At 43.1% G+C, this 26,066-nt stretch overlaps 1 protein-coding gene across 3 annotated transcripts in view; it reads left to right on the top strand.

The window, feature by feature from the left end:
• LOC135459271 (protein FAM219A-like) overlaps nucleotides 1-26,066 on the top strand; it is a 298,061-nt gene that overhangs the window by 135,189 nt on the left and 136,806 nt on the right. For all 3 annotated transcript variants that reach the window (XM_064735047.1, XM_064735046.1, XM_064735048.1), the window contains one exon: nucleotides 4,770-4,866. In XM_064735047.1, coding sequence (XP_064591117.1) covers nucleotides 4,770-4,866 — 97 coding nt within the window. The remainder of the gene's footprint in view (nucleotides 1-4,769; nucleotides 4,867-26,066) is intronic.

Here is a 26,066-nt window from a genome sequence, read left to right as displayed (position 1 = left end):
CCTTCCATCCTTGGAGCCCCCCCCGAAGCCCCCTCTGTCCAGGCCCCAGGCCTTACCGCATGGCTGGCCCCTCCCCCGCCCAGCAGCAGCAGGCCGGGCGAGGGAGAGAGGTCTGAACTCCTCGGCCGACGAGGTCCAAAGAGGAAGTGCCAGGGCAGTGCCCTGCTTTTAACCCCTGTGTATTCTCGGAGGTGTGTCCAAACCCCACTGGCTACACCAGGTGTCAGTATGAAACCCAAAACCTTCATTGGTTTGACCACAGCTTCCCAGAATTCCCACTTCTTCCTGGTCAAACCATGACACCATGACTGACAGGTGTTATGTGGTTTATCAGCTGTAAAGTATCATTGAGTTCCCTTCCCTGCAAGGATTTCCAGAGTCTGGCCATGGTTTCTCCACTCTGCTCCACCCTCCATTCCATCACCCTTCACAGATGTGTGTGTATGGGGAATCATCATGGAATAGGTTTCAAGTCATGCCAACCACATTCCATCCAGGGAGCAACAAGTGATTTACTGTATAATTTCTGTACTGTTATAACTCCTGTTAAGATGCCAATACAACTCTTCAGTTTCTTCTAATTGTATCCCCAGTTACCTGTCCACAGGGTCCTCAGTCATTTTCCTACAGTCTCCAAGGACTTAATTTTCTTCAGTACTACTAGGAAGCATTCAGCTCTTGGAGTCATGTTTTTGAAAAGCAGCTGTATCTTTCCTTTTCCCAGACTGTTACAGAAAAGGTTCTTATCTGGGAAGCCTGGACACAGGTGGTGGCCTGCCACTTACCACCTTACACATCCTGTATGTATATATATATATATATATATATATATATATATATATATCCATGTTTAATTTAGTTTCTAGCTTCTAGTGGGAAGAAGTGAATGTGTTTGAAAACCAATTTTATTTAATATGGTGCTAAATAGAGACAGTTACAAGAAGTTTGATGTTTGCCATGAAAGGAGTTTGAATATCATAGAATCATAAAACAGAATTATAGAATATGCTGAGTTGGAAGGGACCCATCAGGATCGTCTAGTCCAACTCCTGGTGCACACAGAACAACCCAAGAATGACACCATGTGCCTGAGAGCTTTGTCCAAATGCTTCTTGAACTCTGTCAGGCTTGGTGCTGTGACCACTTCCCTGGGGAGCCTGTTCCAGTGCTCAACCACCCTCTGGGTGAAAAACTTCATACTAACATAAGCCTCCCTTGAAACAATTTCAGGCCATTCTCTCGAGTCCTGTCACTGATCACCAGAGAGAAGAGATCAGTGCCTGCCCCTCCACTTCCCATTGTGAGGATGCTGAAGACCACCATGAGGTCTCCCCTCAGTCATCTGTAGGCTGAACAAATCAAGTGATCTCAGCCACTCTTCATAAGGCTTCCCCTCCAGACCCTTCACCATCCTTGTGGCCCTCTTTTGGATGCTCTCCAATAGATTAATGTCTTTTATATTGTTGTGCCCAATACTGCACACAGTACTGGAGGTGAGGCCTCACCAGTGCAGAAGGGGACAATCACCTCCTTTGGCTGATGATGCTGTGCTTGATGTACCCCAGGACACAGTTGGCCCTCCTGGCTGCCAGGGCACTGCTGACTCATATTCAACTTGCCATCAACCAGGACCCTAATGTCTTGAGAAGGCTGACCTGGAACAGACACTAGACAAAGTGAAAATAATAAAGTAGGTGTTTATTAAAAGGCCTTAAATGATACACCTTGGGCAGTACAAGAGCCTAGCCAGGGCTACACTCAAGATGGACCCAAAATGGTCACAAAATGGATGACCAGTCACGAAGTTTTACACTTTTATAAGTTTTGGTCCATTTTCATATTGGGGTTAATTGTCCAATTATAGCTTCAGGTTATGAAGTTCCATCCTCCTTGTTTGCTCTCTTCAGTTCCCCGTTGTTTATGCTTTTTGAGCCTGAAGCTTGTAACAGTTGTTCTTGGTTCTCAAGCTGGAAAAAGATTGTTTTGTCTAAGTACCCTGTAAAGAGAGCTTACAAATACTTAATATGAAGCTCAGAGCTACATACCTAGGCAGTGCAGAATCTGAAAAATATAAAAAGCTAAAACTTAAGGCATCAACCCCAAGGTCCCTTTGCCCTGTGCTACTTTCCAGCCTCTTGTTGCTTAGTCTATAGACACATCTAGGGTTGCCCTATCCCGGGTGCAGAATTCGGCACTTGTCTGTCACTGTCATATTTTCTGAAAAATTGTTTTGCCCAGGATTCTTCTCCTGGGAAGCTGAGAAGCCTCAAACAAAAATGAAAGCAATAATTATCTGATTAGCTTCTCCTCTGGTTGGCTGCTTTGGAATGTGGTTTGGACATTGTTTACCAACAGGTGCTTGCTTCATTGGTTTCATGTGAATTGTTTTTACTTAATGACCAATCACCGTCCAGCTGTGTCGGGACTCTGGAAGGAGTCACGAGTTTTTCATTAGTATCTTTTAGCCTTCTATCTGTATACTTTCTCTATTCTTTAGTGTAGTTTATTATAGCATTCTTTATTATAATATAGATCATAAAATAATAAATTAGCCTTCTAAGAACATGGAGTCAGATTCATAATTTCCTCCCTTCAACGGAGGTCTCAGAAAATACCACACTTGTCCTTGTTAAACTTTATATGATTGGTGATTTGTTGAGGTCTCTCTGCAGGTCTTCTCTGTCCTTAAGGGAGTTGACAGCAAACTTACTTAGTATTCTGTTGCAGTGTGTTGCTATTAAGAATCCCAATAGTATTCCTTTGAGTCCTTGTCTTGGTTTGAAATAACAGGCATCTGCTTAAGGAAGGCAGGAGCCTCCCCTGAATTGGGAAATGTAAAACCCCTCCCTCTGAATTATTATGATTTTGAAATTAAAAGGCTCTCAGGAAAAGATACGGGAGTAGGAATAACAGTTCTTTATTAGGGAAGAAAATAAAAATAAAAATGCAGTAATACAAAACAACACTGATAGAGTCAGAATATGACCTGACACCCATTTGGTCCGGGTGTTGATAGCAGTCTGATTGAATGGTGGCTGCAGTATTCCTGGAGTGACAAGTGTGGTTCTGTTGAAGCAGTGGTCCTGTAGAAGGGTGTAGTTTTCCTCTGAAGGTCCAGTGGTAGTGTAGATGGGGCTGGTCTTTCCTCTGGGAATCCAGTGGAGAAAAAAGCTGCTCCTCTAGGAATCCAGTGGGAATAGGCTGCCTGTGGTGTTCCAAATCTCAGATTATATTTAGGTAGGAATGCTTGGCTCTTGCCTCTGGGCGGAGCACCTCACATTGGGATGATGTAATTTTATCAGTCATGCAGTGAGACTCAGTGGCCCATTAATAGAAGATATCTCTCTGGAGGGAGGATTGGTTGCGGAAGAGATTAAGAAAGCTTCCCAATTAACAGAAGATAACTGCTCCACAGACAGGAATAGAATACACACCCCTATTTCCAACCGAAGACAGTCCTGCATCCTAGTCATTAATGAAGATATTGAAGACAACTGGGCATAGGATGGAGCCCTGTGGAACCCTACTAGTGACCAAACTCTAGTCTGATTTAACCCCATTGACTCTCTGTGCCCAACTGCTGAGCCAGTTGTTTACCCATCACGTAACATGGTTATCCAGCTGTGTGCTGGACATTTTGTCCAGAAGGATATTATGTGACACAATACCAAAAGCTTTTCTGAAATAAAAAGAGATTGCATCTACTGGCTTCCCTTGATCAACTAGGTGCCTTACCCTGTTATAGAAGGAAATCGGGTTCGACAAGCTGGACTTTCTCCTTATGAAGAAATGCTGGCTGTGACCAGTGCTGTGTTGTCCTCCATTTGTCAATACCTCCCAGAATAATCTTTTCCATTATTTTACTGGTCACTGAACTGAGACTCACAGACCTGTAGTTTCCAGGGTCCTCCTTCTTGCCTTTCTTAAAAATCTGGACAACATTAGCTAGCTTCCAGTCAGCTGGCACCTCTCTGGATTCCCAAGACTACTCAAAAATCATATTTTCATCAGTGCTGGAACTGCCTGAATTGGCACTTTGTATACCTAAATCCTCTGTTATGCTGTACCATAGAGTACAAAACTACCTGAATTAGGTTGCCTACAAGTAGGCATAATGAGGTAGACTCAGTGTTTGAGGAACTTTAGTTTCCAGGGGGATTTCAGTGGCAGTGAAAAATGCTGTGCTGACAGATAATTAAATCTTTCTAGTTAGTCAAAACCAAATAGATCCAGGTTGGTAACTACAGACTTCTTTACTCCTCTCCAAGAGGGACTGGAGATTGAATTCTCTTACTCATTTAGTCCTTATTTCTTCTGAGATGGACTTTAACACAGCTGGTCATGAGTTTTTTAGTTTTATTCATGAGGCAGACTGGTCCACTTGGAACTCAGCTGAAACTGTAATTGTGTTTCATACAACACCCCAAAGTCATCACATGGAAATTGTTTTGGACTACTGTGAGAGCAGGCTGAATTTGAACTGGTGACCCACCCTCTATATTATATTCTCAGTATTATCTATCATATGAGCCAGATGTTGAAATCTGGTGTTTTCAAGGGTACTTACAGTACCCCGGAAACTAAACATAGCACACTAAACATGTTTCCAAAGTTTTGTCTAGGTTTCCCAAGGTTTCAGCCATTCAAAACACTGGCATGTTCTCTGTTCCCTCTGAATGTGGGTGGGAATGGACTCACCTAACAGTCAGAGAACAGACTGCAGAACTTTTCGTTTAATTATTGTTTTGTTTCATTTTCTTTCTCAACAGGATCCAACAGCTGCATCTATTTTGGACAGAGATTGTGGTATGAGAGGAGAGACTGTAGCCATGAACTGTAAGCCATCCCCACTTCAAGTGAAATTAGGTGAGTCTTTGCTGATGGAGAGTAAAAAGGCTGAATCCAAGGTCTGAAATATGGTGAGGTGCTTGTGGGACCATATGGAGATCTTCATGTATATGGCTGAGCATGCCAGCTCAGCTCAGACAACTCCAGAGAACTTTATCAGTGTGATTCTTCTGCAAACATGCAAGGGCACTTTATCATGGGCTGTGGTAGAGGAAGAAAACTATGCCTTGAAAGGAAGACATAGCTTTTTAAACCTACAGATTTTTATCAAGGGTTTGGGTAGGAAAAGAAAGAATATAATATAGAGGGAGTGTATAGAAGAGAAGACAGGATAACTGCAAACAAAAGGGAAAGGATCAGAGACTTGGACTACCAGGAAGAGCAGTGTTACTGCAATCTGGAGGGTTTGAAGGTTTGTAAAGGTTCACATAGAAATACTCATGCTATTTCTGAGCAATATTTTAGAAGTTCTGGAAGCAGAATTATATTAGCACAATAGTCTATTTCCTCACAAAGCTAATGCTTACAAGAGGACAGGAATCCACACATGCCTGTCCAGTCTCCAAAATCTGAGCCTCTATTGTGCCACCAGACTCGACCTGACAAGGGAGAGATCAAAGGAAGTGTACATTTTGCTCAGAGCATGAATAAAAAAATGGGAATCTAAGTCTTGAAAATTTCACATAGGAGCAGGAAGCAGTCCCCTGGTGATTCTTCATATCAGAACAAATGACACTGACAGGATGCTGCTGGAGCTGGTTGAGGTTGACCTGTTGGAGTGGGTCCAGAAGAGAGCCACAAAAATGGTCACAGGGATGGAACACCTCTTCTATCAGGAAAGGTTGAGAGAGTCGGGGTTGTTTAGCCTAGAGAACAAAAGACTTTGGAGAGACCTTATTGCAGCCTTTCAATACTAAAAAGGGGGCTTATAAGAAAGATTGGGACAGACTTTTTAACAAGGCCTTTAGCAACAGAACCCAGGATAATGATTTTAAAGAGGGTAGATTCATACTAGGTATAAGGATGAATTTTTTTTATGATGAAGGTGGTGAACCATTAGAACAGGTTTCCAAGAGAGGTTGTAAATGCCCCATTCCTGGAAACATTCAAGGTCAGATTGAATGGGGCTCTGAGCAATCTAGTCTAGTTGAAGATGTCCCTGCTTATTGCAGGATGTTTGAATTAGATGACCTTTAAAGGTCCCTTCCAATACAAACCATTCTATGACTATATGCCATGCTAGGTAAGGCTCTGAAAGAAGTGGATGCCCAGATGTTCAGTGGAGTAGCTCTGACCACTACCAAATGAGTGACAGGGAAATGTCTCTGTAACCTTGCATTAGAGAGACAAGACACACTTAGTCATGCCGTGAAAAAAGGTCCCGGTTTACTCACACATCCCATTCTATAGAGTTTTACAAACATATCATGCCAACTTCTAATAGGTCAGTAACTAGCTGTTACCCTGTAAGGATTGGTCAGTTCACCAAAGATGCCTACGTGCTGGCAAGTGTCTGTTTTTAGATATTGTTTGCATTTTTTCTCTTTGACGGTTCAGAATTGTTTATGCAGGTGCAAGTAACAGTCCCAGTCCTAGAATTTTTTCTCAGGCAAAAAAGCTGTTTTTTACCATTACAGGATTCCATTCTCAGGAAAGGTTGACAGATTTCTCACTGATACAGTTGATTCAAGTTAGAATTCAGTCTGTGAGGCTTTTACAGGCCTGCTCTTCAGCCACCACAGGTAAGGTCAGCAAACAGCGAAGGTTTGAAAATATGGGGAAGTTTTGGCATTGGTGTATAATTATGAAGACGTTCTCTGACAGATAGGTTTCACCTAAGGGCCTAGAGTACTCCTGCAAACACTGGTGTTGGCCTCATTTCTAAGAGAAACCTTAAGAAACACCAGGAAAAAGCTGGGAAGTGCTTGTGAAGTCTCAAGGCTCTGCCTGAGTATAAATTGAATAATCACACAAATCTGGTCATCACAGTGCAGAAAAATGTCACAGAGTAGACCCATGGACAGCAAAGGAAAATAAAGTGTCTGAATAAGCAAGATCTTGCTGGAAGAGTGACTAGGGAGGGGAAGTCAGAAAGATGAATATGTAAATGTAGCAAGATTATGCATCAAAGTACAGGACCTTGAGCTACTGAAACAGGATATGAGTGAATGCATTGGGACAGTAGATCTTTCCTGCAATCTCAGTGATGAACACTCTGAAAACCAGTGGCTGCTTTTCAGGAAAATGCAGGGAGCAGCAGTGTGTATTAATAACAGCACAACTCACAGTTTAGTAAAAGATTATCACTTCCAGCATGCCATATGCCACCATGATCCTTTTTCACTGCCAAAAGAGTTCTGTAATGTTATTAGAGAGATAATTGCTACTGCAGCAGTTGTTTTGTATAATTTAACATCAGGAATCAGGTTGGAAAGCAATTAATTCTATGACTGGTAAGTCTGAGATGTTCTTGTATTTCTAGGCACTAAAAATAAAAAAAATTCTCCAGAAATTCACTAACACGTCAGGAAATGGTGCCATTATAGACTTAGCTTTGGTAAGTCACAAAGATGATATAGAAGACCTGATCATAGGAAATAGTTTTGGATTCAAGGACAACAAGTACAATCCATGCAAATTAAATGAAAAGGTAATTTGAAGTAGATCTATAACAAAAATGAGTTTTATAAATTAAGAGTTCAAGCAGAGTCAGGAAATTAAAAAGCCCAGGAACTCAAACACATCAGGTGGTGTTGAAGGAGAAAGTATCAGGAAAAAAGGACATTGCTAATGGGATTGTCCAACAGCCATTTCATTTATATGTTCGTTAATGACTTTGACACAAAAAAAAAGTTGGAAAAGAAAATTTAATCATAACAGCAATGATAAAGTTGCAGTAAGAAGTCCACGGGCAATCAAAATAGAGTTCAGGGCCTTTGGACAGCTGGTTAAGGGATCAGGAGCACAAGTGTTTTTTTTCCCTCTATCCTTCCAGTTGCAAAGAATGATGTTGGAAGAAACAGAAAGACTCAGCTGATCGATACTTAGCTATGTGACTGCTGTCACCAGCAGAATGTGTGGTTTTTTGGTCATGGATTGGTCTACATAATACCAGGCCTACTGGAGACAGAAATATTCTGTAAGCAGCTGGTAGGAGTCTCACAATCAGTAGCCCTTATTCTCAGTGGAGACTTCAACCTACCAGATGTCTGATGGAAATACAACACAGGAGAGAGGAAACAGTCTTTTAGAACGTGTGGAAGATAAGTTTGTGACAGCTGGTAACTAAGGAAGGTGCCCCACTGGACCTGCTGTTTGTGAACAGAGAAGAATGCGGGTAATGTAATGGCTGGAGGTCATCTTGGGCACAGTGATAATGAAATGATCTAATTTTTAATTCTCAGAGAAGTAAGAAAAGGGGTCAGCAAAACTGCTACCTTGGACTTTTGGAGGGCAGACTTTGGCCAGTTTAGGAGCCTGGTTGGCAGAATCCTTTGTGAGGCAGTCCTGAAGGGCAAAGGAGTCCAGGAAGGCTGGACATTTTTCAAGCAGGAAATCTTAAAAAGCTTAGGACCAGGCTGTCCTTATGCTGAAAGACAAACCTGCAGGGAAGAAGATCAACATGGCTGGACATGGCGTTTTGGCTGGAACACAGGAGGGATGGAAGAGAGTTTATGATCTCTGGAAGAAGGGACAGGCAACTCAGGAGGACTACAAAGTTATCATTAAATTATTCAGGGACAAAGCCCAACAATAACTTAATTGCACCACTACAATGAAAGACAGTTAAAATTGTTTCTATAAATGTATTCACAAGAAAAAGAGGGCTAAGGAGACTCTCCATCTTTTATTGGATGCAGGGGGAAACGTAGTGACAAAGGATGAGGAGAAGGCTGAGATATTTATGCCTTCTTTGCCTCAGTCTTTAATAGTAAGACTAATTGTGAGTATCCAGCCTGCTGATCTGAAAGAGAGAGACAGGGAGCAGAATGAAGCCTCTGTAATCTAAGGGAAAAATGGTCAGTGACCTGCTACACCACTTAGACCCACACAAGTCTATGGGGCCAGATGGGATCCACCCAAGAGTACTGACGAAGCTGGCAGAAGTGCTCACCAAGCCCCTTTCAATAATTTCCCGGCAGTCCTTGTTACGAAGCAGAGCAACACAGTGTCCCCAGGCAGGTGAAAGAGAAAGCTCTTTATTGCAAAAACCAGGCCTTTCTAAGCAATTAGGCCATTATCAGTTACATTCCATTTAAGCACAACAAATGTAATTCAACCAACCACCATAAACCACGATGTGAACATGTAATAGCTATATAACTTGTTTTTCTGCCTCTAATTCAGCTGAGTCCAACTTTCCCATAGTCCTTTTCTCCTTAGCTGAAGTAACAGGCCTGAGCCATGGCTTTACAAGGGTAACAAGGCTCTTATTTTGTAAGGTTTTACCTATACGCAACATCACTCCCTTTTTTTGTTTTTTGTGCAAAGAGTTCATGTACTCTAATGTCAAAACAGTCTGCACCTGTAAGGCCATTATCTTATTAAGACTATTACTGGTCATCTGCTGGACACAGGATAAGATACATGGAATACAGATCACAATCAATAAAACCCCATCAAAAACAACCATGCCACTGACAAAGAGACCTGCAGCATAGGAAAACAAAAAGATAGTGTCTAATGTCCCCAGGAAGTGGAAGTAAATGGCTACTGTTCCAAAGTTCATGTGGCTGGAGCTCAGGGGCCATGCTGTTTAGGCAGGAGGGAGTCCATTAGCTGGAAATGCTGACTTTGCTATTACTGGGTGTCTTTCTGGAAATATGGAACAGGGAATAACTGAAGAAGGTCAGCAAGAACACAATAACATGGTGGTGGGTATAATGGGACACAAGGCAGGCAGCAGGCTGCCTCTGTAAGCCTCCAGACACAGCCATGTCCTGGCATTCCTACCCCTGCTCCTGCCTTGGCTACAAGGGCTGGATGGTGATTAGGTCATTTTTCCTCTCACCGGGCCTCGTCTTCTTGGAGGCAATCTATGTTTGTCCAGACAAGCAGGTAACCACTTTAGACCTGTTGGCAATAAAACACGTGTACCTTCTCTCCTTGGTTAGTACATCAACTAGACCTTGCCATTGCACACCCAATTGTGGATCCTTATGTAAAACTTTCAGAAATTGGTTCCACACACAAATTTCAGAGCAATATTGCTCTGCCAGAGATCAAAATTGATGATCTGCTTTCAAAATTTCTAGTGTAAATATTGCATTTTCTAAATGATCTTGAGGAGCCATATTCCCCTCTTCTTAGTTTTTTTTTGACAATGTGCACATTTCTCACTATGAACATGAAGGCAACATGAAAGTAAAGCAATACATGTAACAAAGCAATAAACTCACATCAAGAAAAAATAAGCAAGGTAATACATGTAATCATTAGCACACAAGAGAAAGGATAGTGATTTGGAATGATACATCATCAATTGCCTAAATACTGTACCGTCACCCAGAGTCTGCAATATCTGGCAAGCCCTGTTTCACAATGAGGACCTGGAGAACCATCCCTGGGAAAGGCTTCCAAGCTTACCTCAAAAGAGGATCCAGCTGTTATAAGCCCAAATTGGCAAGTCAAAGTAACCTGAGTACAATTTTGTTGCAGAAAACACCTGGGTCTTTTGGCATACTTCTGACCAGCTAGGGCCAGGGCTTGGCCAGAGCCAAGGCCTTAAGTAGAAGGGTCTCCCTAACATATCCTACAAACAAGCCTCTATGAATAGCAGTTGGAAAAGTCTATTAAAATCATACATGTCTTGCAGATAGCTACACAATGATATAGGAAATTTTGTAAAGCAGCTGGCTTTGTAATTTATCTTTAGCTAAGTAGTCAATGGTACGATGAACAAGCTGCAAATAACCAAAGGAATGCATATGTGAAACCTCAAATAATATCTTATGGATAATGCCCATTATGAAGTCAGTGAATTTGCGCTATGACATTAACAACATATTCAGAATCATTAATATAGCAACAGTAACTGTCCTAAGAAGTGATTATATTTTTCCACACATCTATGCATATATGACAATAAAGTAAAATAAAAGCAAGAAAGAAAGCACTAAACAGCTTACAATTAATAACAGCCATAATTTGGAACTGTTACTCATTCCTCTGTGCTACTTATGGGAGATAAAACAGCAAAGAGTGTTGTGAATAATTATCCTAATTGACCAACACAGAACACTTATACCCATAGAATCTTCAATGAAATTAAGTATCTAATAATCTGCATCTTCACATATTTTTACACAACTTATATTCTTAAACAGTTGCTTACCAATTCTTCATCATAATTGTCTCAGTCAGTTCCATCTTATCTCTATAACAAAAGAACTGTATCTTGTAATTCAAAGGAGCAGATTTCAACAGAACTTAAAATTATACTCACTCAAACCTAACGTCACTTAAACACAACAGAAAATGAACCTAACAGAACTTAGTTAACATTACTGAAACTGAACAGAAATTGATCGTAATAGAACTTACTTAAACTTAACAGAACTTAAAATAACAGAACGTAAACTGAACAACACTTAACTTTGCTTAAACTTAAGAACACTTAAACTTGACAGAAATTAAACTTAACAGAACTTCAAATTAACAGAATGTAAACCTAACATCACTTAAATTTAACAACACTTAAACTTTACAGAACTGAACCTTAACATCACTTAAACTGTACAGAACAGAAACATAACAGAACTGAAAATTAACATCACTTAAATGTAATAAAACTAAAGTCAGAGTTGAGAGTGTTCCTTTAAAGGTTTCAGATACAACAGAATTTAACTCATTTTGACTCCATCGTTACAAAAAACTACTGGAAATGTGTCATACAACAGTTAAACATCAATGATCAATATGCAAGCAAAGGACTGATTCATAAATGAAATTCCAGCAACATGGATTTACTGGAGAGATTATAAAGATGTGGCAAATATGTTATGATTTTACATAATTTATTTTTGGGAATAGCTCATGGTAAGTGCAAATATTATTGAAAATGCTTGGTCATGGTCAGTACTGTTCTAGTATAAGCATAAGTTTGCTAGGGTTTTTTAAAGTGCAGCTTTCCTCAGGAAAAAGACATCATTGTATATCTTGGCAAATTTCACTTCAAACCTGCTCAGTTTGCAGATGGTAAGACAGCTTTTCAAGATTGCCTGTACAATAGATTTGAGCTTGGACTATTGAAGGTAATGGGATATAAACATTTAAGGATAAATCATCAAGGACCTAGTTATATAATACTGCCATGAGTTTTTCACATGTAACTCGGTTAGGTCAGTGGGTGTGTAACACTGGCGCATGTATATAAACAGCTACAAAGTCATGATATGGATGATTCTAAAGGAGTGAGCTACTGTTTACTGCACTTGTGGTCCATCAATGTACTTACACTGTTTTGATATCAAGTTCAATTTCAGTTTATACGTGGCAAGGAAGAATAACTACAATAGTATCACTAAATAACTGTACCTATCTGAAATGATGTCACATGTTTCTTCATGGCTAAAGATTCACAATAAAATTACCCTGTTAAAACTGTGGGATAAAAAGCAAGTAAACAGGCAAAGCCAGCACAGTTCTGCCTACCTTTACAGTGGAGAGTCAAGAGCTAATTATATCTAATTCTTGAATAACTTCTGCAGATAACATTCAGGGTTTGCCTTCAAGTGAGCAAAGGAATGTGATTTATGAGTGGCATGGGCCTTACCCATGTAAATCGTGCCATGTTTTGACATTGGGCTTGAACATTAACTGCTTTTGCAATAATATCCAGTCAAAATATTTCCAAGGAGGGATCTACCGAATTTTCTAAAGGGCCACATAACAATAAGTGATGCTCTAAGGGTACTGAGTTTGCAAATGTTTTTCCAGGTATATAAGTTTCTAATTTTCACGATAACAGCTAACATCATTATAACTGAGCAAAGAATTGATATTAATTCGGTCCAATCAGACTTTTAAATAAAAATTCCTGGGAAGGCAGTATACATCCCACATGGCAAGTGTTACCAATCATGCAGTATATCAGCATTTCTGTTGAAGAATTTAGACTGTGCTAAGCAGCCTCAACACATACGGAAAGACACTACATCCATACAGCTAGCCTTGAATCTCTCCAATAAACACTCCTGTCAAAATCCACAGCTCACTGAAAATACAAGGTTAGTTTTAACAGAGTTCCAGGTAATGATATTGCAAATATCTCCAGGATAGCCTGTCTGCGTTCTGGAGTTTCAGTACGCAGCATCACCTGTTAACTGAACAACAAACTCTCCTGTACCAATTCCCACAGGTCTCTGATAATAGAGTAGCCTAAGTCTTTGTAAGCAGGTGGGCACGCAGTAATAACTGCCAGATCTCCATGTTGCAATGTGTCCTCTTGGCATTCTGACAGGAATGTGCAGCAGCACCAGCACTTCGTGTAAGCTGTGAATCTGCCATGTGCCATGATTTATGGTTCCTGGGTAGGAAGAGTAGACTGAGCCAGGGTAGCTATTGAGGGCCAACTGCCTCTAGGTGAGTGGGGGCTGCAGAGGCTGGAGTGACTATGAGAGGAGTGGGGAGCAAAGAAGCCAGGGTCAGAGGAGCGGGCACTAGAGGAGCCGCAGCAGGAGGGGCACCATGGAGAACAGCCACTGTGGGGGAGGCAGTATGCAAAGAGATCTCACCATGGGAAGCTGCTGCTGGCAGGGCTGGAGGGGGCCAAGGGGGCCTACAAGTGCCAAGGGAGCCGACAGAGGCCTGGGGGGGCAAACAGAGGCTGGGGGCCCTACAAGGGCCAAGGGAGCAGCCGTGAGGGGTCTGGCGTTGGGGGGACAGCTGGAGAAGGAGCCACTGTGGGGGACCTGGCAGCTGAGAAGCCGCTTGCATGGGAGGGACCCAGCAGAGCGGTGGTGGCGGAGGGAGGGGGCATCCTGCTCTGGGGGGAACGTTCTGCTATGGAGGGAGCTCTGGGTGGGCTTTGCTAGTGCCCGCAACATTGCACACTAAATTGAGGACTGATTCGTTCCTTGGATCCATTCCCTGGATCCGTGCCCTGGATCTGTGCCCAGGTTCATTATCAGTAGCCTTTCCAGCAGTCCCTGGTGCAGCTATGCACAGGAGTTTTTAACATCAAAGCCTCTCTCATTTAGGAAGTAGTTACAGGGTTATTCAACCCATAATAAAAGTTGCTTCAATGTGGAGAATGTGCTGCAATATCTTTAAGATGTATCAACGCTACTGGGACTCCTCCCAAGTCCCAGGATACTCACAGTCCTGTGGTTCTTCATCCAGTGAATACCTTTGACGTAACCTTATAGGTATTTTGCTCTCCGTCGGATTGTGGCTTGCAAAGAACATCCCCTGACATTATTGACACAGACATATTTTATGAAAAATCCTTTTGCTAGGATTTTTTCTCCTGAGAAGCGGAGAGGCCTCAGAGGAAAAGAAAAACAATAATTATCTGCTGCTGTGGAATGCAACAGGTGCATCTTTGATTGGTCTCATGTGGTTGTTTTTAATTAATGGCCAATCACAGTCCAGCTGTCTTGGACTCTGGTCAGTCACAAGATTTTATTATCATTCCATTCCTTTCTATTCCTTGCTAGCCTTCTGATGAAATCCTTTCTTCTAATAAATCAGCCTTCTGAAACATGGAATCAAGATTCTTGTCTCTTCCCTCATCCTGGGACCCCTGTGAACACCACCACAATTATAGCAGGGTCTGAGCTCTGCTTTCTGCTTGCAATCTGAAGGTCCAGGATCGTAAGGGCTGCCTAGGTGAGTTGCAGTCCATCTCTTCATTGCAGTCTGGTATCCCAGTGTTCTGGGTCTGAGGGGCTGTGTTGTGTGCCGCAGTCCACCACTTCACTGCAATCTGATCTCCCATTGTTGGGCGCCAAATGTTAGGAAGCAGAGTGACACAGAGTCCCCAGGCAGGTGCAAGAGAAAGCTCTTTATTGCAAAGACCAGGACTATCTAAGCAATTAGGTTGTTATCAGTTTCATTCCATTTAAGCACAACAAATATAATTCAACCAACCACCATAAATTATGATGTGAACATGTAGTGGTTATATAACTTGTTTTTCTACTTCAGATTTAGCTGAGTCACTTTCCCATAGTCCTTTTTCACTTAGCCAAAGTAACAGGCCTGAGCCATGATTTTACAAGGGTAGCAAGGCTCTTATTTTCTAATTTTTTACCTATATGCAAAAAGTCGTGAGTGAACAGGGAGGCCCCAGTTGACTGGAGGTTGGCCAATGTGATGCCTATCTAAAGAAGGGCCAGAAGAAGGATCCAGAGAACTACAGGCCTGTCAGCCTGACCTCGGTGCTAGGGAAGATCATGGAACAGATCATCCTGAATACCATCATGCAGCACATACAGGACAACTGTCACCTGTCGCAGTTGAGACGGTCACGACATAAAGCAGAGACCACAAGCAGTCTCAGTTGGCAACACTTTATTAGTGAAAATGGCTGATCTTTTATACACTTTCCAGTTGTTTACCCTTCTTCTACCTTAACTATTGGCCACAATAAGTCAATACCATGCTATTGGTGAAAAGTTACAATGACTCCACTTAACTTTCCAAAAATGCTTCATCCAGCTGCAGAATGCTCTTATCTTTCTTCTCTCGATCTCCTTGGTTACGGCCTTGGAGAAAGCTCCTTATCAGCTTCTTCTTCTTACTTCTCGCTCCTTTAGCTAACAGGCCAGCTGCTAGCCCCTTCCACAGACAACCAGGTGATCTGGCCCAGTCAGCATGGTTTTAGGAAAGTTAAGTCCTGCTTGACCAACTTGATCTTCTTCTATGACAGGGTGACCCATTTAGTGGATGAGGGAAAGCCCGCTGACTTTGTTTACCTGGACTTTTAGTAAAGCCTCTGTCAGTGTCTCACACAGCTTTCTCCTGGATAAACTGTCTACTCCTGGCTTGGATGGGCATACTCTTTGCTGGGTAAAAAACTGGCTGGATGGCCAGGCCAAAAGTGTTATGGTGAAAGGAGTCAAATGCAGCTAGCAGATGATCACAAGTGGTGTTCCCAAGGGCTCCATATTGGGGCCAATTCTTTTTAATATCTATCAAGGACCTGGATGAGAGGATTGAGTGCACCTTTAGTAAGTTTGCAGATGACACCGAGTTGGGTGGGAGTGTTGAACTGATTGAGGGTAGGAAGGCTCAACAGAGGGATCTGGACAGGCTGGATTGATGGGCTGTGGTGGTTCTAGTTTGGTTTTGGGCAGAAATACTAATTTCGTGTAGTGGTTTTGGTTTGCTAATTTGACTTTTTTTGGTTAATGCACTAATTAATGTGATGGGTTCAGTGCTGGCTAAATGCTTATGTACTTTTTAGAATTATTTACTTATCTTTTGCTGTGAGATGGGATTAGGAGGAAGGCAAAGTAGGCTTAAAACTTTAAAAGGGTGTAAAGAAAACTTTATTAATAGGACTAAAAGAAAGAATAATAAGAATTAGAATAAAACTTTTAGAACACATCTCCTCCCCCTACAATCTTTTCTTTCTTACTAACAAGATACAGAAACAATTTAGTTAGTTTATCACTTCTAGAATAGTTTTTTTTTAAAGTTTACTTAAGGAGAGGAGTCTCTCAGGTTATGGAGATTTCTCCACAAGAAAACAGTTCTCTCGTGACTTTTAATTTCCACAAATAGCAGCCATCCAGGAATCTGTAGTCATGAAGTCTTTCTCATTTTTCACAGCTTTCCAACAGCTGTGTTTATTGGCTATGTCAACTTATGGGGTACTATTTTAAGGATGAGTTGTTCAAGAGCAAAGATTTTCTTTATCTATCTCTGAGATCATCTTTATCTCTGGGAACAGAGGTTGTCTTCTTCTTTCCCTGGGGGCAAAGTGTCTTCATCACTCCTCTCTTTCTGTTCAAACTTCTCATGAGATCACAGGTACTTTAACATCTACTTGCTTCAGCATAGATGCCTTTGCTCATATCTACAATTTGAACGCTTCATCTCCCCACACTTTTCAATGACTTACAGAGAAAAGGAGTCTCATGAATCAATTACATTCTTCTCCATAGCCTTACAAGAAGATTTCAGCCCAAGATTGACATCTCCTCATTCTTTTTTATCTTGGTCTGAACTCTTTCTTTACTGACCTTGGTGTCTTCATGTTGTTCTTCTACATGCCTTTACTCTGTCTCTTTCTCTCACCCGAGGGAGGATTGGAAGTCTCTAAGTCTTATCTGTGCACTGAAACAATTAATATCTCACCTAGGGCCTACAAATAGTTACGTGATCCCTGCCAGGTGGCAGCTGAAGCAGTTGCAGTGAGGCTGCACTGGGGGGCTGTGTCGCCCGCCCCTGCTGCGTTCAATTCCAGCAACAGAGCCACTCTCTGTGTGGGCAGCAGGGCCGCCTCTGGCCACAGCTGCATAATTTTGTGTGGCAGCCGTGCTGGCATGTTGTGGGGGGGAGGGGGAGACCTAGTGACCTAGCAGCAAGATGTTAGAGCTGCAGCCTCCCCTTTCTCTGCCTTTCAGACGCTGAGGCCCAGCCTGGCTGGGATGGGGCTGAGCAGGCTTCCCAGAAAAAAGCCCAGCCCTGTGGCAGAGCCCACCCAGCCAAGACCGGGGGGCTGGGCCGGCCTTGTTACCTATTCTCAAGTCAGAAGAAAAAAAGAACATTCCTAAATTTTGTTTGTTTTAAAATGTGAATCTCACAGAGGTAGATCTAGTTTTTAATTAGCTATTAACATGCCTATTCTTAAAACTAACCAACAATTAATTTTGCTAAGCAAAGAAGCTCTCAGCAGTTTCTCTTAAAAAATAAATCATGGGTAGCTCCAATACAAAACCAAAACATGGGCCAAGGCCACTTGTATGAGATTCAACAAGGTGAAGTGTTAGATCCTGCACTTGGATCACAACAACCCCATGCAGCTCTACAGACTTGGGGAAGAATGGCTCAAAAGCTGCCTGTCTGAAAAGGACACGGACTTGTTGGATGGCAGCTGGCTGAATATGAGCCAGCAGTATGCCCATGTGATCAAGAAGGCCAAGAAAGCAAATGGCATCCTGGATTGTATTGGACTGTATTGGATTGTATGTGTGACCAGCAGGAGGAGGCAAGTGGTTGTGTCCCTGTATTCAGCACTGGTGAGGCTGCACCTCAAGTACTGTGTTCAGTTTCTGACCATAACTACAATAAGTAGTGACATTGAGGTGCTTGAACATGTCCAAAGAAGGGCAATGAAACTGGTGGAGGGTCTGGAGAGCAAGACTTATGAAAGGCAGCTGAGGGAACTTGAGTTGTTTAGCCTGGAGAAAAGGAGGCTCTGGGGAGACCTTGTCACTCCCTCTGAAAGGAGGTTGAAGAAAGGTGGGGGTCTATCTCTTCTCCCAAATGAGTGAAAAGGAATTTTATCTCAGCCAAGAATCCTGTGGTCCCCTGAACTTTGTAAGGAACTGTGCCCTAGTTGACTAAGGAATTTATGGCTTTTGGAGCTTTTTAATTTTAGCCATTTTTGCTTAAATGTGTGTTTAACTTAGTGTCAGTAGAACAAGATAAAGTACCCGAGAAAATTAAGGAACAGCTGAGCTTGCACCTGCAGGAAATAACTTGAGAGACCTATACACCTCAGAAAACCAATAGAGGGTTGTTCAGCTAAGGAAGCAAATTCAATAAAGAATTGTTTAGGTAAGAGGAGTTCTGGGTTGTCTTTAATTAAAGATAAATTTAGTGTCTTAGTAGTGACAGAACAATAAGATAAGAAACTAGAGGTCAGCAGAAGTAAATTATGCATGAACTGGGAGCTGCCAACATGGAAGAGTCATCTAGAGGACAGGTGATGAAGACCATAATCAAGACACTGATGAAGTAACAGAGCCCCCTACTTAACAGATTACCCGGAAAAAGACACTAGATGTCAGCCTTGCTCCATGAAAGAACAGCAAGACAACATTGGAAACAGCACAAAATGTATTGATCAGCAATGTTTAATGCCAACTGGATGGCTTTCAACTCTGCAAACTGACTTGATTCACCTCCTTCAGCAGTTTCTGTGACTTGTCATACGGGACTCCATATAGCTACCTTCCATCTCTGATGCTTTCACAGAATCACAGAATAATCTGAGTTGAAAGGGGCCCATAAGGATGTAGTCCAACTCTCAAGTGAATGGCTTTCCTACAATTTGACAGGGCCCATCAGTAAAGAAGGTATTTTACTTCTCACTTTTTGGTAATTTACATAATCACAGAATCACAGAAATTCTAGGTTGGAAGAGACCTTTAAGATCATCAAGTCCAACCCATGTTCTAACACCTCAACTAGATCATGGCACCAAGTGCCACATCCAGTCTTCTTTTAAACTCTTCGAGGGATGGTGACTCTACCACCTCCCTGGGTAGATGATTCCAGTATTTGACCACTCTTTCTGTAAAATACTTCCTCCTTAATTCTAGCCTGTATCTCCCTTGGTGCAGCTTGAGACTGTGTCCTCTTGTTCTGTCTGTTGTTGCCCAGAGAAAGAGACCGACCCCCAGCTCACCATAGCCACCCTTCAGGAAGTTGAAGAGAGTGATAAGGTCACCCCTGAGTCTCCTTTTCTCCAGGCTGAACAACCCCAGCTCCCTCAGTCATTCCTCATATGGCTTGTGTTCCAAGCCCCTCACCAGCCTCGTTGCTCTCCTTTGGACACGCTCAATCATCTCAACGTCCTTCCTAAAGTGAGGGGCCCAGAACTGGACGCAATACTCCAGGTGAGGCCTCACCAGTGCTGAGTACAGGGGAAGAATGACCTCCCTGCTCCTGCTGGCCACACCGTTCCTGATACTGGCCAGGATGCCATTGGCCTTCTTGGCCACCTGGGCACACTGCTGGCTCATGTTCAGCCGACTGTCAACCAGCACCCGCAGGTCCCTTTCCACGTGAGCACTGTCCAGCCACACCGTTCCTAGCTTATATCGTTGCAGGGGGTTACTGTGGCCAAAGTGCAGGACTCGGCACTTGCACTTATTGAACTTCATCCCATTAGATTCTGCCCATCCATCCAACCATTCCAAGTCCCTCTGCAAAGCCCTCTGTCCCTCTAACAGGTCAACACACGTTCCCAGCTTAGTGTCACCTGCAAATTTGCTAATAAAGGACTCTAGGCCCTCATCCATGTCATCAATAAAAATATTAAACAGAGCTGGCCCTAGCACAGATCCCTGAGGGACACCCCTGGTGACTGGTCGCCAGCTGGATGCAGCACCATTCACCAGCACTCTCTGGGCCCGGCCATGCAGCCAGTTCTGAACCCAGCAAAGAGTGCTCCTGTCCAAGCCACGGCCTGCCAGCTTGTCTAGGAGTATGCTGTGGGAGACGGTGTCAAAGGCCTTGCTGAAATCCAAGTAAACAACATCTACAGCCTTCCCTGCATCCACTAGGCGGGTTACCTGGTCATAAAAGGTGACAAGGTTGGTCAAACATGACCTACCCCTCCTAAATCCATGCTGGCTGGGTCTGATACCCTGGCCATCTTGTAAATTTTGCGTGATGGCGCTTAATATAAACTGTTCCATTATTTTGCCAGGTACTGAGGTTAGGCTGACTGGTCTATAATTACCAGGATCTTCCTTTGCACCCTTTTTGTGAATGGGTATCACATTGGCCAGCTTCCAGTCATCCGGAACCTCACCAGTGAGCCAGGACTGTTGGTAAATGATGGAGAGTGGCTTTGCAAGCTCATTTGCCAGCTCTCTCATTACCCTGGGGTGGATCCCGTCTGGTCCCATAGATTTATGAATATCTAAGCATTTCAGTAGTTCTATGACTGCCTCCTCTTGGATAATGGGGGGACCATTCTGCTCCCTGTCACCATCAACCAGCCCAGGTGGGCAGGTGTCTTGAGGGCAAGTCATCTTCCCACTAAAAACTGAGGAAAAATAGGCATTAAGCACTTCTGCCTTTTCCTCATCTTCAGATACTAAGTTCCCTCCTTTGTCCAATAAAGAACAAAGGCTGGTCTTACCTTTCCTTCTACCATTAATGTATTTGTAAAAGCATTTTTTATTATCTTTTACAGAAGTTGCCATTCTAAGTTCAAACTGAGCTTTGGCCTCCCTAATTTTTTTCCTGCATGCTCTAGCAGCCTTCTTGAATACTTCCTTAGAGACCTGACCCTTCTTCCAACGCTGATACATCCTCTTTTTATTCTTAAGTTCCTCCAAAACCTCCTTGCCCAGCCAGGCTGGATGTTTACCCCGTTGACTGATCTTTCGGCACACAGGGATGGTCTGTTCCTGTGCCCTCAAGATCTCTGTTTTGAGGTATGCCCACCCTTCCTGAACTCCTTTGTTTTTTAGGACTGCTTCCCAAGGGACGCTCTGAATAAGTCTCCTAAACAGGCCAAAGTCTGCCCTCCGGAAGTCCAATGCAAGAGTTTTACTGGTGCTCTTCCTGACTTCACCAAATATTGAGAACTCTATTATTTCGTAATCACTCTGCCCCAAGCGACCTCCAACCACCACATCTCCCACCAGCCCATCTTTATTTGCAAACAGCAGATCTAACATAGTCCCTCCCCTGGTGGGTTCACCCACCAGCTGTGACAAAAAGTTGTCCTCCATACATTCTAAGAATTTCCTGGACTGCCTCTTTATTGCTGTATTAAGTTCCCAGCAGATGTCTGGTAGGTTGAAGTCACCTACAAGAACAAGGGCTGATGATCTTGAAACATTACCTAGCTGCTTATAGAATAAGTGATCTACCTCTTCTTCCTGGTCAGGTGGATGATAACAGACTCCCAGTATGGTGTCAGCCTTTTTGGCCTTCCCCTTTATTCTTACCCATAGACATTCAACTCCATCTTCCTTAGTTTCAATTTCTATGGCATCGAAAGTCTGCTTAATATAAAGGGCCACCCCTCCACCTCTTCTTCCTTTCCTGTCTTTCCTGAAGAGCTTGTATCCATCCAGTGGAGTACTCCAGCTATGTGAGTCATCCCACCATGTTTCTGTGATGGCAACTACATCACAGCTCTGCAGTTGCACCATGGCCTCCAGCTCTTCTTGTTTGTTGCCCAAGCTGTGTGCATTGGTATACACACACCTCAGCTGGGCTACTGACTTCACCCCCAACTCAGCCTTGCAATTCTTGGGTCTGTTTCCATATAGCTCAGCTGGTTCTCCTTCCCCCTTTAAACCTAGTTTAAAGCTCTCTCAATGAGGTCTGCCAGTTCATGAGCTAAAAACCTTTTGCCCTTAACAGAGAGGTGTACCTTATCTGGTTTCAGCAGAGAAGATGCTGTAAAAATTTCCCCATGATCAAAGAATCCAAAATTTTGCCGATGACACCAACCCTTAAGCCACTTGCTGATGATGCGGATTCTTCTGTTTCTTTCATCATTTTCTTCTGCCCCCAAAGGGACTGAGCAGAACACTACCTGTGCTCCTGCCCTATCAACTACCTGACCCAGTACCCTGAAGTCCTTTCTAATTGCCTTGACACTCCTGTTTTCAATCTCATCACTGCCAGCCTGGAGTATCAGCAGTGGGTAATAATCAGAGGGCTGAATCAGCCCAGGAAGTCTCTCAGTGATATTTTGTACCCGGGCCCCAGGGAGGCAACAGACTTCCCTGTGGGATGGGTCTGGTCGACATATGGGGCCCTCAGTTCCCTTCAGGAGGGAATCACCTACTACGATTACCTTTCTTTTCTTCTTGATGCTAGAGGTAGTGATCTGTCTTGCAGATGAATCATAATTGGGGGGTTCACTGGGCAGGCAATTCTCTCCTAAATCATCTAGTTGGGTCTCGCTATCCAGGATCTCATACCTATTCTGAAGTGGTACTTGGCTGGATGATGGGGAAGGGGAGGACTTTTTGCTATTACCTCCCCGAATGGGGACCCATTTCCACTCCACTTCATCTACCAGGTGCCCTTCTGTTACCTGAGAGCGGGAGGCATATAAGTCCTCAGTCTCTTGGTCAGAAGCCTCCCTTAAAGATGATAGGGCTGAATTCCACCAGTCTATTTCCCTTTCACTTTCCCTGATACTCCTTAACCTTTCGACTTCCTCCCTAAGCTCAGCCACCAGTGAAAGGAGGTCATTGACTTGTTCACAGCGCAGGCAGGACTCCTCCACAACACTCCCTGAGGCCACCGATAAGCTCAAACACTCTGGACACGGATGGGTCTGTACAGACACATCCTTTTTGGAGGGCCTGACTTGGTCACTTATACCAGCCACAGCTTTTGACTGTGTAGACACCATTACTGACAAACACCTCAAAAATAACCAGGCAGCAGAAAGACCTCAAACAATACAGAGGACTCCTTACTAGCAAGAAAGCTGGCAACCCTGCCTGCTTGACCTGCCTGCGCAAACTGCCGCGCAAACTGCCGCGCATACTCCCCAGAGACTCACCACAACCCTGTTTGCCCACTCCTGTTCGCCGCGCTCCCCAGACACCTCTTATAATCATCCACTCAGCAGCAACTGAGGAAGCTCCACCCTCTGCTCCTCTCTGACTCACAATGCAATAATTTCTTATACAGTGGATCTCCTTCAGCATGTGTCAGTTCCTCCTCTGGTGACATTTTGAAATCTTTGCTTTCTGGGCAGTCCATGATCACTTCCAAGATTCTTTAATTACTTGGTCTTCCTATTAGAGCTTCAATCACTGTGATACACTTACTCCATGTAACATCAGTTGCATGATGCATAGAGACCCTTCCTTTGAACATCCAGCCCAATACAGGTAACTGGGGTGCCAGGAAGAGCTCTGCTTCAGTACCAATTATTTCCAAAGAAGCTCAAATCCCTTCACAAGCCGCCAGTATCTCTCTTTCTCATGGAGTACAGCAGGCTTCGGATCCTCTGTATCCCTGACTCCAAAAGCCTGGGCATTGACCTTGAGTGTCCCCTGGTGCTTTCTGACAGAGGCTCCAGGTAGGACCGTTCTCACCCAGCAGCCATGTAGAGCACATTTTTTACATCTTGCCTTGTCCAAACTGGCCCACTGCATGAATTATCTCCCGCTGAATTTATTCAAAGGCTTATCGTTGCTCAGGGCCCCATTTGGAATAATTCTTCTTCAGAGTCACTTGATAGAGAGGATTGACAATCAGACTGCAATTTGGAATGTGATTTCTCAAAAATCCCACAACACCTAAAAAAAATCTTGTGTTTCTTTCTTGTTAGTTGGTGAAGACATTGCTTGCCATTTAATTCCTATAAACTAAATCTCCTCTGTAGGTCTCTTGACCTTACTTTGTTTTATGGCAAAACCAGCTTATAGAAGGATTTGGATTATTTTCTTCCCTTTCTCAAAAAAGTCTTCTACTGTATTGCCCCACACAATGATGTCATCAATGTATTTCAGGTGTTCTGGAGCTTCATCCTGTTCCAGTGCAGTCTGGATCAGTCCATGGCAGATGTTAGGGCTGTGTTTCTCCCCTGGGGCAGATGGTTCCAGGTGTACTGGATGCCCCTCCAAATGAAAGCAAACTGTGGCCTGCACTCTGCTGCCAAAGAGACTGAGAAAAGCACATTAGTGATATCCATTGTGGCATCACTTGGCTATCTTTGACTCCAGTTCATATTGAAGCTCTAGTATGTCCACTACAGCAGTATTCAGTGGTGGCATGACTTAATTCAGGCCACAATAATCTATTCTTCTCCATTCTCCATTAGAGTTTTACACTGCCCATATGAGACTATTAAAGGGTGAGCAGGTCCTGCTGATCGCTCCTTGGCTCCACAGTTGACAAATCAGCTTATGGATGGGAAACAAGGAGTCTTGGTTGGTGCGATATTGCCACTGGTGCACCACTGTGGTAGCCATTGTCACCCATTATTCTTTGACCTTCAGCAACCCCACAACAGAAGGGTCCTCTGAGAGATCAGGCAAGGCAGACAGCTGCTTAATCTCCTCAATTTCCAGGGCAGCTATACTGAAAGCCTACCAGTATGCTTTTGGATCCTTGAAATACCCTCTCCTGAGATTTCTTCTCATAGGATCAAGAGTAAAATTAGCCCTTCTACTTTGCCTGTGGAACTGGCCACTGGAGATTGGAGCAGCAACTTTACTGGAAGAACCCCCATTTGTGATTGCTTTTCCCTTCAATTGACATACCCATGCCTCTATGGTCAAGGTAGGTTTTCCATCCTACTTCCTCATGTCCTCTCCACTCTATGCAAATTTCTGTCGCATGGGTCATGGCCAATAGACTACATCTTGATTTGTGGGTAACTGTACTTTGTTAAAGTCAAATAATCTCTTGCATGGCTAATTCTGTCAGGTACTGGCTACCTTTCCCTACTGTAATCCACTTGCCTGGGTGACATATAACATCTCCCTTGGAGGGGTACATTTCCTTCACATTTGACAGATGTCACTTCCAGAAGCTAAGGACTCGTGTCCCTCTTTTAATTGCCTTGTCAATACCTGTTTCCTTAGAAACTGATCCCAGCTGCTTGGCTTCTCTACTCTCTTATTCCAAACTGTTAGTCCTGTTATCCCAGCATCAAAGCTTCCAGTTCAAAATGTGCTCACCTGGATAATGGCTCAAATATTTTAGTATATCCTGCAGCTTACTCAAGGAAAAGGATTGAGTGGTTACCTCTTGGTCTTGTTCTGCCTTACTAGTTTTTTTGGATTCTGCCCTTTTTGGGGATGAAATTACAAAATGTTGGAGGTGCCCACTGTCCTAGGCCCATACTATTTCTCACACCCTGCCACTCCTAGCTATCTGACCTAGAGACAGATCTCTGGGTGATGTTTGTTGATGACCAAGTTTAAATCCAAAGAAAAACCTAAATATTATATATATTTATATATATATATATATACACACACACACACATATATATATATATATATATATATATATATAAAAATATTTATAAATCACATGCCCTGGTGAGGATAAAAAACCACACCGATACAGTGTTATAGTGGTGTTTGGCTTGACAGGAACTGTTTCTCTCCTCTTCTCAATCCCCTCACTTCTCAGGCGAGCCCCCTTTAATTTAATCTCATTACGGATAAACAATCATCTTCTCATTGGTCCCTAGGGCCTCCTGTTAATTTTGTAACACACAAAACATGTCTCAAGCTTTCCATGCATGTGATTCTTTTCAATCACAATAAGCCACACAGTCACACTCACACAGCAGTGTTCTGCCAAGAAATGAG

Source organism: Zonotrichia leucophrys, chromosome W (genome assembly GCF_028769735.1).
Source record: "Zonotrichia leucophrys gambelii isolate GWCS_2022_RI chromosome W, RI_Zleu_2.0, whole genome shotgun sequence".
NCBI lineage: Eukaryota > Metazoa > Chordata > Aves > Passeriformes > Passerellidae > Zonotrichia > Zonotrichia leucophrys.
This window is presented reverse-complemented; position numbering and strand designations above follow the sequence as displayed.